This window comes from Ylistrum balloti, unplaced genomic scaffold (genome assembly GCF_031769215.1).
Source record: "Ylistrum balloti isolate Yb309-2 unplaced genomic scaffold, AGI_CSIRO_Ybal_v1 Utg369936, whole genome shotgun sequence".
Classification (NCBI taxonomy): Eukaryota; Metazoa; Mollusca; class Bivalvia; order Pectinida; family Pectinidae; genus Ylistrum; species Ylistrum balloti.
Genome location: NW_026782046.1, coordinates 655,001 through 668,184, shown reverse-complemented (window position 1 = coordinate 668,184; position 13,184 = coordinate 655,001). Strand labels below are relative to the sequence as shown.

Here is a 13,184-nt window from a genome sequence, read left to right as displayed (position 1 = left end):
GCCAGTGGTGCATCATCATACAGCTGTTTCGTCCTTATATAACCCGTCAGTGGTGCATCATCATACAGCTGTTTCGTCATTATAGAACTCGTCAGTGGTGCATCATCATACAGCTGTTTCGTCCTTATATAACCAGTCAGTGGTGCATCATCATACAGCTGTTTCGTCCTTATATAACCAGTCAGTGGTGCATCGTCATACAGCTGTTTCGTCCTTATAGAACTCCTCAGTGGTGATCATCATACAGCTGTTTCGTCCTTATAGAACTCGTCAGTGGTGCATCATCATACAACTGTTTCGTCCTTATAGAACTCGTCAGTAATATTACGTCCTACAGCTGTTTCGACCTTCACGGACCTGTCAGTAATATAACATTATGCAGCTCTATCAACAATATATGATAATATGGTGTTTGAATAAATTCATACGTGATGGAGAATTCAGCAGTTAGTATGTTACTCTTCATGAAAGTAGGATTAACAGGCATGGAAATTACTTCAATTCTGATAATAGGTGTCTGTAGACATTTTCGCCCACTGATCCAGGTTTGTGTATGCCATTCTGATAATAGGTGTCTGTAGACATTTTCGCCCACTGATCCAGGTTTGTGTATGCCATTCTGATAATAGGTGTCTGTAGACATTTTCGCCCTCTGATCCAGGTTTGTGTATGCCATTCTGATAATAGGTGTCTGTAGACATTTTCGCCCACTGATCCAGGTTTGTGTATGCCATTCTGATAATAGGTGTCTGTAGACATTTTCGCTCACTGATCCAGGTTTGTGTATGCCATTCTGATAATAGGTGTCTGATGTGTATGCCATTCTGATAATAGGTGTCTTAGACATTTTCGCCCAATGATCCAGGTTTGTGTATGCCATTCTGATAATAGGTGTCTGTAGACATTTTCGCCCACTGATCCAGGTTTGTGTATGCCATTCTGATAATAGGTGTCTGTAGACATTTTCGCCCACTGATCCAGGTTTGTGTATGCCATTCTGATAATAGGTGTCTGTAGACATTTTCGCCCACTGATCCAGGTTTGTGTATGCCATTTTGATAATAGGTGTCTGTAGACGTGTATAACACTCATCAAGAGTTGCGTATGTCATTACACCATATATAGTTAAAAGAAAAAGAAAGAAAAATTTGCATTAGTCAAAAAATGTAGGGGCACCTCCCCAATCTATACTTTGACACAGGTTTCGGCCAGTTTTTTTCACTTTTCACAATTACTTCCTAACATGACTTGACGGCGACAGTGACCCAGCTGATTCCATTAAGAGACGTTTATCCCTTGTGTGTCTGTGTACAATCATTCATACCTTGTAGCAGAATTTGATCCATAATTACTGATAGATATCAGATTGTTAATACTCAATTTGATGCAACGTTTAGACCATTTGTGAAACTGTCTATTATGATGCTACAAAGACCAGTAAATGTTTAAAAACTGTACAATCAAGGACATTTATGTTTATCACATTCACGAGCGGAACGTAATATCCTGTGATATACACAATATAGATTTACCTCGTGAAAGCATCCATGGCTATAGCTTAAAACACGAATTAAAAAAACATAATTTCATCTGAAATCGTAATTGCCTGCTTGAATTGTTTGCGTCACGGGGAAAAAATAAAACGCAATAAATATTACCGAACTATCTATAAATGGTGTACATCTGTATTTAAGTATGATGTCTTATTTCGTGGAAAAGTAATGATGAAGTTGCGTGTTGCTTATGAAACATACTGCTTTATATACGGCTCTAGATGGTACAGATACTTGAACTATATTTTCACAATACGTCGGAAGTTATCTTCAGGACGTAAGAAGAGAAGAGAGTGTTTTAAATATACATTAATTTCCTGGTTTTCTGGGGATACGTTTCTAAAGTCAACATGTATCGTTATATACGGGTTATATTCACATCATATATCAAAGTAATGAAGTCATTGTTGTTTGTTTTAAGCACGCTCATTTTGACGGCGTGTCAATGTTTGACATTTTATGACAATTTTTGGAAAACTTAAAGTGATTTTCTGCATATCGATTAGAAAAGTTGAGCCTGCGTTTACACAGAAATATATATATTTGTTTATGTAACGGGTTAACATTCAAAAGTTTTTGCAACCTATGATACGCTTGCTAAAACAACTGAATTTCATTTCAGGTGGACTAACAGACCGGTCACGTGATCTACGGACAACAACATTACTCGGCTGACTGATATAACATAAACATGCCTTCCATTTCGATCATTTACCACGCCGACGATGCTGAAAAGTGGGCCATATATCTCAAAAAGCTTCTATCAAAATCCGAAGCCGACATTTCACCTGTGTTGTGTGACTTCAAAAGGGATAGTTTGATAATGGAAACCACAATTAAAAATTCTACAGTCGTTGCCGTCCTCATATCGCCCTGCATGCTTGATGACGATATAGAAAATGCAATCGAAGGGCTAAAAGACTATGAAAACATTGTGCTTTTAGAATGCTTCACGACAAAAGAAGAATTGGAATCCATTTTCGATAAATATACCTTCTTTCACTCGCGTAAACTACTCACAGTGACTTGTGATAAGACAGAAATCTATAGTCTAGTTTCTGACTTGTTGGAAATTGTAGATAGCACAGAACAAGCTGGCACGAAACGACATCTTTGTCAGAAGAAATGTACTTTGAAATTTCGAATGATGCCAGACATGGTTTACCAGGTACGGTCTATCACATCATCTTCTCTGTTGAAAAAGATTAATGGAATTTGATGAGAAAATTGCCATGAATATCAAGTTTACACATTTCATTTTTTTTCTATATATTATATATAATGCCAAGTAAACGGGTCTGATATGGGTTTTCTATTGATGTGTTATGACATTAAAATATGTTTAAACCTTGCACGACAGTAATAGTTTTAGACAGATTTTATTCTAAGGATATCAAGCTCTTTCAATGTTTTATCATTTAATTGTCAGTTCTTTCAATGTTGACTTGTTTACAGCAGCCTTCAGTTGTGTATCTTAATTTCGAGCAAGAAGTGCAAGGCACTGTTACGGTGCGTTGTGGAGAGAGTATAGTGTCTCGAATTCACACGGAGGCTTATAATCCCTTCTGCGTTATGTTCACAGCAAAAAGTAAGAACTACATCTTCTTAAATCTAATAAATGGTAACAAATATTTGGGTAAAGAACCCCAACATATAAAGATTTATTCGATATTCTTTAACTTCTCCACTATTCAAAATTGTTCACTCATTATTCTCACAAACTACAAGAAACCCGCCATCTAATGACTACAATTCATTGTAGTGTCCCTTCTGTCCCACAATCGTTTGTTCGTCAGTACGTCTATCAGTTAGTAAGTCCCTCAGGGCGTCTACCATATTTCCTGTAATTAATGTTTCTCCAAAATCCCTGTCAAATGACAAACAAAATCTTTTGTAAAAATTCTATACTGCAATGTAAGTGTGCACAAACCGCCACCTCATTGCTACAATTCTAGTTTTCTCGGAGTGATGTACCCCGATATCACCATATCTATTATACGTTTGAATGTTTCCGAAGAATTTTCGACACTTTTATTCGTTTCCACTTTTGTCTGACACAGTTCACACTTCTTCTTCACATTGCATACTATTTCATGTTTGATGTGTTCAGGCCAAATTTGATTCCCCCTATTGTCCTCTGAGATGTCTAAAGTCCTTCCTTAAGAGAAGTATAATACGGCTGCCATATTCCCAACTTGTCAAACAACTATATCACCGAACTTATATTCCAAGAATCTGTTCACTTGTGTTTGTTTTTCTATAGAATTTGTTTCAAGACTTCGATATGATCCCGACTTTACAGAAATAGAAAAAAATCCTTTATTTTCGTCTCTTGTAGATTTATCAGAAGGACCAAACAAAGTACATGTCTTCATTGACGACAACCAGGTTGGAACATGTGAATTGAAGTTTCAATTACCTATGTTAGCAGCGTACGAGTGTCCATCCTACTTATGTCAATTACTTGGTATATGTTCAGATGATAGGGACACCTTGGATAAAACTCTCGTTAAAATCTTCAAGCAAAGCTCCCCAGAAGATCAATCTCACATTTCATTACTGCAAACGAATATGTCAGAAACTTTCCAAGGTAAGACGGTTTCGTGCCCGTACATGCGCTATCGACAGCATAATCATATTCTTATGCTTTCTAGTATACTAAGGATATATTTGTATATTAAGCATATAAATTAATTTATTTAAGGTATTTTCTATTTTGTGTCAACAGGAACTGAGCTTTCATTCATTTAATCTACAAATGCTGGGTCAGGATTGAGTATGTTTGACAACTTCATGGACAAAGAGTTGTGAGTGTGTATGCAGAGTTTGAGTGTGTGCCTGCCTCCATTTAAAGGGACATTGGCACCTTATTTTGACTAGACTATAAATTAAATTTTCATTCATTGACGATAACTGACGGTAGTGGTTTTTTTTTATCTATTTTTGTTTCATAATGATACTCTAGATTGTAATGTTCCATTCACGATGAAATAAATGTAATCTATTCTCTATTTGATTGATGTTTTGTAAACTTGTTTATGTATGGAGAGGCTTTCATAGGCTGTACTTGTTACCCAATTACATTTGTCATTAAGCTGTTGACACTCAAATATTCTGAAATGATAAAAAAATTAATATTAAAGGGTCTGCTCTTGTAGCCGTCGGATGAAAAGAACTCTCAAGCACATTGTTACTTGTAAACTTGACGCATTGATATGTCGACTCATAATGAGTTTGTTAGTTACTTTATAACTCTAAAATATGTTAATCTTGTGTGGAAACTATGCGATGCATTTATATTTTTGTGATTTAGATGTGTTAAACGTCTTGAATTTCAAAGTTTACCCAGGAATTCCGTGGTACATCAAGAGTTTGGGTAATAATTATATGGTACATTTAGACTTTAAGAATATGTGGTACATCTTGAACCTTTGAGTGTACCTTGTAGCTCCATGATACGTCTTGAATTCGTTAGTTAAACATTGAATACTTATTGATTTAGGTATTTCATTCATCATTCTGAAATTCTTTATCAACCTAAAAATACCTTGACAGACTCACAGTCGAGCTCTGAAGTACCAACGTTGCTACACTTTGCCGCCAAGAATGGTCTTTATGATCTTTGGTTACACCTAATGAATTTACCCCGATCAAGCGAAGTCTGCCGCATCACCAACTCTAATGGGAAAAATGTGTACGATTTAGCCATGGAATCAGGAGTTCCTGATCTCGAGGACTACGCAAAGTCATTTTTGGTTAGTTCATGTTTATTTCGTTATATTTTTTTAAAATGACATTTTCTGTGTTTTTGTGATGATAAATTAATCTATCAGATTATCACACGATGTAAAAAATAGAAATTTTCAAGAATGTGTCGAGATTAGAGACTATAAAGGAAGTTTAGTTATCCAATTCGCAGGTTAAGTAGCTTTCATCATTGCATTGTTTTTATCGTTTGTTTGTTTTTTTTTCTCAAAGCATTGTTTACATTCGTTGATTTTGTACATCTGCTATGTCATCTGCTTTCTGTAAGTCAGTATATATTCTGTACTTTAAGGAAACTGAAGCCATGGAGCTGGCATTTGGTTCGGTTTATCTCAATAAGAAACAACTGCAGAAATCCGAAACTAGTACGCCAGGTTTGTAATCACTTAAATTCATTTTCAACATGAAATATGCATTTTACTTTATTGCTCAGAAGAGCATTTGTGTGATGCATGCCTGGTTCCCTTGTTGTGTAGCTTACTCTCGTAACATTACTTACTTTGTTTATCACTCTTGGTGGGGTCGATGAAACAGAAATATGCGCCCTTCCGGAACACCTGGTCTGATCCTCTATGTGATTTTGTATTATTATTTTTTTTTCTCGTTTAAATAGTTTGAATGCGGAATTTGTTAATTTTCTTTGATGTTTTGACTTTCTTCTTCAGAAAATCGACATTTCAGTTATGTACAAACCAGCATATCTGAAATGCCATTTTTTGTTTTATAAAAAAATATCTTATCGTCGAAAACATTAACAATGAAGCGGGCAGGTGTTGGTATAACATTTATTTCGACCAAATTATTTTCCATTGGTGTCAATTTATACTGGGAAGGATATATGTGTCTATATTTGCATATATTTTTATCATCGATAATAGCATTTAATTGGTCTTGTTTAAAGATAAGAGCAATCCTGTTTTCGTATTATGAAGATATTTTATAGTAATCTGTGTGAGCAAGAGAAAAAATTACACTGGATATCGAGAAAAGTGCTATTAATAGTCTTGTATATTGTAATAGATTCGTTATTTTGAAATGCCTTTTTCTTTTCTTTTCTTTTTTAGAGAGTGAAATAAAGATTTATTCCATACCAATGGATGTACCTGGTCCCCCAGCAAAGCCAGGTAGGCCAATATATAGCTGATTATTATCCATCTTAATTTTCTTAATTGGCAGAATTTATTTATTCAATATTATCCAAACCTAAAGTGTTAATGACACACACATATATATATATAAATCATTGATGACTACTGTCATAGTCCGCCAACCAAATTTGGCCGTTACATGGCGAAGTAAATTAATGTTGCAATACTATCAGTGATTAGTAAGTGGATATTTTGATTAAATCGTAGTCTTTCAGTTTGTGCGTCTTTGTGTTCTCCCGCACAGAAAAAAAAATATACAAAATATCTTCTGAATCAGTCGGAATGATTACAAATTTACTTGACGGATGTCGTTGATGAAGCAGAAAGCGCTTATCCTTATGGAACACCAGACTTTTATTTTTCATGAACTTTCAATGGTATTCCTGCTAATAACTCTTTTAATTCATATTTTTCTTTAATTTCATCGCATTTGAGTTTGAAATGAAATTCCGTTGACATGTCGACATATTGTCAACATATTTTTGTTCAATATTCTATACAATGTTGTTATCATCACTCAAAGATAAAGAAATCCAAGATCACGTTTGAATTGTACAGGTAGTTATCTCCCAAAATCACGGTAATCGTCTCTTGATTATAATAAGAAAGAGAGGTACATGTCTCCGCTTAGTCTCTTTCTTTTTGTAATATAATTATATGGATCATCAATGATATACTGGCTATGATTACGATAATCATTACGACCAATACTAACAAGATGGTTTAAGAGTCACACGAGTTTTACCTATAAATACAACTTCAGAGTTTAATACAGTAGAGCCAAAACAATGAATTAAACTGTTTCACACAACTGTTTCCTTCTTCGAGGACTCGGTACTGTTGCTATGGGCCTAATGTTTGAAACCTAGGGGTCAAATGAGGGAAACAAAAAGTTATCCAACTAATAATTAAAACCTAGATTGGAAGGTGCACTAGACCCATACTTCAATAAATTTCCTAATATATCTGATCATTCCACAACAATGTCAAGTACATGTGTATATTCTGACTCATGCCACTATTCAAATGAATAAAAATAAGGTATGCAGCTTATGCCAAATCTTGGGGACTAAAATTCACCAGCAATGTCTTCCAACTGCGATCGTGAAAACTATACAAAAGACACAAAAAGTCAACAGTCCCTTTAGATACAACTTTAGAGTTAGATTCAATGGAGTCAAACAATGAACGCGCTTTATATTACATTCCCTGACCACATTTATTTATAAATCAGTTTCGTCTCTGTATTTCAATGTCATTTCTTTGCAGTATTTTTAAATATTGTATAAACATGGAGCTGATTATGTCCTTATAATTTTTTCTCGAGATACACACTTTAACAGTATCAACGTATAGTATATTGCTCCCAACTGCTTTCGGATTCAAATGATTTTTTTCATAACGTCTTTTTGAAAAACTTATTCAGAATTCGGTAACTTCTGTTAAAATACATGATTTTATATGTGCACTGACAAAAAAACTTACGTAGCCATATTTTGATAGTGGACGATCTGTTATGACTTTGCGAAAGTTTGCATAGTGTTTTAATGAAATGTACAACCTTGTTCAGTCGCCACAAAACTCCCTTAATTAATGGTGATGGCTACATGACAACATTTTAGTTTTTTCGGAACACACTGGTTAAACGTTAGCGTCCGACTACATAGAAATATTTTTCATTGTAAAGATATTAACAGAATTTGAAAAAAAGTTTTTCTTCATTTCTCCATTGTTTCACAAAGTCATTTTTTAAGTCTTTTTAATTTTGGCAAATGTGATTCTTTATTCTTTTATTTTTTATAAAATATATAAACACTATGGTATTAAAGTAACCAATTAAAATTCATGTTCACGTAAGATGCGATTTCCAAATAATTTGTTGTGATTTGTTGACTTTTAATTATAACATAAGTGGAACACGAACAACCCAGTTCCAGTAAGTACGATGATCGGCCTCCACAGCCCTTCCCAAGGGTTTCCACTCCCGTTATTCAGAGGAGAGATAACACTGAGAGTATGTAATGTACATTTTAATTATATGTTCATGTTTGTTCTTGGTGATGGCTGCATGGCAACATCTTAGTTTGTTCGGAACACGCTGGTTAAATGTTAGCGTCCGACTACATAGAAATATTTTTCATAATGAAGATATTAACAGAATATGAAAAAAAGAATTTTTCTTCATTTCTCTATTGTTTCACCAAGTCATTTTTTAGTCTTTTTAATTTTGGCACATGTGATTCTTAGAAGGAAACACCAATGAAGAATTCAGTATGCCTTCTCTACTGAACTCTGACACTAACGCATGAGATGGTTATTTATGGGTAAAAAGTCCAAAATAAGTATTATGCATGAACAGGATATATGTTACAGTATTTATCACGGGAGCGCAGCATGAAATAGATGACTTGACAAAAATGCTTCCATTACCGTATATGATTTTCTGCATGTCGACATCCTTTATTTTGCCAGATCGACAACAAAACGTCTCGTCTGAATGTGACGACCAAAACCCACAGCTCAGCATGGATACTCCTCTTTCACCCGAAGTATTTATGGGAATGAAAAGCTCGCCATGTAACTAATCAATACGCTGTATAAAATTTATTATATACCATCTTTATTATACCCTTAATATGAATAACTTATAACCGTAATCTACATATTCTCAGTATATACCTAAAACATGTTACTTCGTTGGCTTATATCACCCCAATATAAACCTCCATATGTAGGCATATCTCGTTTAATTATAATATCCTCAGTATGTACTCTCAATATGTGGACACGTGTCTCATATCATTAGCTGATGTGCCCTTAGTATTCACCATCAACATGTAAATCCTCACTCCCACACATGTACACTATAAGCTTCATCACTCACATATATGTACACTATAGGCTTTATCACTCCCATATATGTACACTGTAGGCTTCATCACTCTCATATATGTAAACTATATGCTTCATCACTCCCACACATGTACACTATAGGCTTCATCACTGCTATACAGGTACACTATAGGCTTCAACACTCCCACACATGTACACTATAGATTTCATCACTCCAACACATGTACACTATAGGTTTCATCACAACCACATATGTACACTGTAACTTTCATCACTCCCACACATGTACACTATAGGCTTCATCACTGCTATACATGTACAATATAGGCTTAATCACTCCCACACATGTACACTATAGGCTTCATCACTCCCAAACATGTACACTATAGGCTTCATCACTCCCAAACATGTACACTATAGGCTTCATCACTCCCACACATGTACACTATAGGCTTAATCACTCCCACACATGTACACTATAGGCTTCATCACTCCCACACATGTACACTATAGTCTTCATCACTCCCACACATGTATACTATAGGCTTCAACATTCCCATATATGTACACTATAGGCTTCATCACTCCCACACATGTACACTATAGGCTGCATCACTCCCACACATGTACACTATAGGCTTCATCACTCCCACACATGTACACTATAGGCTTCATCACTCCCACAAATGTACACTATAGGCTTAATCACTCCCATACATGTACACTATAGGTTTCATCACTCCAACACATGTACACTATAGGTTTCATCACAACCACATATGTACACTATAGCTCACTCCCACCACATGTACACTATAGGCTTCATCACTCCCATACATGTACACTATAGGCTTCATCACTGCTATACATGTACACTATAGGCTTCATCACTCCCACACATGTACACTATAGGCTTCATCACTCCCATATATGTACACTATAGGCTTCATCACTCCCACACATGTACACTATAGGCTTAATCACTCCATCACTCCCACACATGTACACTATAGGCTTCATCACTCCCACACATGTACACTATAGGCTGCATCACTCCCACACATGTACACTATAGCCTTCATCACTCCCACACATGTATACTATAGGCTTCAACACTCCCATATATGTACACTATAGGCTTCATCACTGCTATACATGTACACTATAGGCTTAATCACTCCCACACATGTACACTATAGTCTTCATCACTCCCACACATGTATACTATAGGCTTCAACATTCCCATATATGTACACTATAGGCTTCATCATTCCCACATCACTGTACACTATAGGCTTCATCACATGTACACTATAGGCTTCATCTTCAACACATGTACACTATAGGCTTCACAACCACACATGTACACTGTACACTATAGGCTTCATAGTACACTATAGGCTTCACTCCCACACATGTACACTATAGTCCCACACACATGTATACTATAGGCTTCAACACTCCCATACATGTACACTATAGGCTTCATCACTCCCACACATGTACACTATAGGCTTCATCACTCCCATATATGTACACTATAGGCTTCATCACTCCCACACATGTACACTATAGGCTTCATCACTCCCACACATGTACACTATAGGCTTCATCACTCCCATACATGTACACTATAGGCTTCATCACTGCTATAGGCTTCAACACTCCCATATATGTACACTATAGGCTTCATCACTCCCACACATGTACACTATAGGCTTCATCACTCCCATATATGTACACTATAGGCTTCATCACTCCCACACATGTACACTATAGGCTTCATCACTCTAGGCTTCATCACTCCCACACACATAGTATCACTCCCACACATGTACACTATAGTATCACTATAGGCTTCATCACTCCCACACATGTACACTATAGGCTTCATTCACACATGTACACACACTCCCACACATGTACACTATAGGTTTAATCACTCCCACACATGTACACTATAGGCTGCATCACTCCCACACATGTACACTATAGTCTTCATCACTCCCACACATGTACACTATAGGCTTCATCACTCCCACACATGTACACTAGGCTTCAACACTCCCACACATGTACACTATAGGCCATCACACATGTACACTATAGGCTTCATCACTCCCATACATGTACACTATAGGCTTCATCACTCCCACACATGTACACTATAGGCTTCATCACTCCCACACATGTACACTATAGGCTTCATCACTCCTATACATGTACACTATAGGCTTCAACACTCCCACACATGTACACTATAGGCTTCATCACTCACACATCACTATAGGCATCACATGTACACTATAGGCTTCATCACTCCCACACATGTACACTATAGGCTTCATCACTCCCATACATGTACACAGGCTTCATCACTCCCACACATGTACACTATAGGCTTCATCACTCACTTACATGTACTCTATAGGCTTCATCACTGATATACATGTACACTATAGGCTTCATCACTCCCACACATGTACACTATAGGCTTCTCCCATACATGTACACTCCCACTCCCACATGTATGTACACTATAGGCTTCATCACTCCCACACATGTACACTATAGGCTTCATCACTCCCATATATGTACACTATAGACTTCATCACTCCCACACATGTACACTATAAGCTTCATCACTCACATATATGTACACTATAGGCTGCATCACTCCCACACATGTACACTATAGGCTTCATCACTCCCACACATGTACACTATAGGCTTCATCACTCCCACACATGTACACTATAGGCTTCATCACTCCCACACATGTACACTATAGGCTGCATCACTCCCACACATGTACACTATAGTCTTCATCACTCCCACATGTATACTATAGGCTTCAACATTCCCATATATGTACACTATAGGCTTCATCACTCCCACACATGTACACTATAGGCTGCATTACTCCCACACATGTACACTATAGGCTGCATCACTCCCACACATGTACACTATAGGCTTCATCACTCCCACACATGTACACTATAGACTTCATCACTCCCACGCATGTACACAATAAGTTTCATCACTCCCACACATGTACACTATAGGCTGCATCACTCCCACACATGTACACTATAGTCTTCATCATTCCCACACATGTATACTATAGGCTTCAACACTCCCATATATGTACACTATAGGCTTCATCACTCCCACACATGTACACTATAGACTTCATCACTCCCACACATGTACACTATAAGCTTCATCACTCACATATATGTACACTATAGGCTTCCTCACACCCACACATGTACACTATAGGCTTCATCACTCCCATACATGTACACTATAGGTTTCATCACTCCAACACATGTACACTATAGGTTTCATCACAACCACATATGTACACTATAGCTTTCATCACTCCCATACATGTACACTATAGGCTTCATCACTGCTATACATGTACACTATAGGCTTCATCACTCCCACACATGTACACTATACATAGGCATTAACGCCTGGAAATAGAAACAGAAGCAAGGTATACTTTTATCATAACCGTTCTTATAAGCTGAAGGCTGAAAAAGGACAATGCCTTGTTAGATGTAGGTAGCCCTATTCAAGTCAAATGAATATATTAGGACAAAAAAACGCTAATTCTATTAATTCTGTTCTTTAGATGCTCAAAGGTATGAACACGAATCTGTAAGTGGATCGCGTGCAATGGACGAGCTCATAGAAATTACGAAGATGACACAGGAGGGACAATTTACTCAGGAAGAGGCCTTGAGACTCTTTGAATCATGGAAAAAGAGGAATAGCAACCCTTCGGCTTCCGTACGTCAAAAACAACAAAACTTGGAGGAACTTCGGGAACATTATATAGATGTTGTTAAAA

The 13,184-nt window shown here is 36.7% G+C and overlaps 1 protein-coding gene across 1 annotated transcript in view; it reads left to right on the top strand.

The window, feature by feature from the left end:
- The first annotated feature begins 495 nt into the window (after window positions 1-495).
- The window catches only part of LOC132547153 (phosphoinositide 3-kinase adapter protein 1-like), a 19,790-nt gene continuing 7,101 nt past the window's right edge, over window positions 496-13,184 (top strand). The window contains exons 1-9 of the mRNA XM_060210908.1: window positions 496-545; window positions 2,176-2,721; window positions 3,009-3,141; window positions 3,892-4,143; window positions 5,109-5,308; window positions 5,611-5,692; window positions 6,383-6,442; window positions 8,379-8,480; window positions 12,966-13,184. The exon at window positions 12,966-13,184 is cut by the window's right edge and continues 101 nt beyond it. Of these exons, the coding sequence (XP_060066891.1) occupies window positions 2,245-2,721; window positions 3,009-3,141; window positions 3,892-4,143; window positions 5,109-5,308; window positions 5,611-5,692; window positions 6,383-6,442; window positions 8,379-8,480; window positions 12,966-13,184 (1,525 nt within the window). The 5' untranslated portion in view covers window positions 496-545; window positions 2,176-2,244. The remainder of the gene's footprint in view (window positions 546-2,175; window positions 2,722-3,008; window positions 3,142-3,891; window positions 4,144-5,108; window positions 5,309-5,610; window positions 5,693-6,382; window positions 6,443-8,378; window positions 8,481-12,965) is intronic.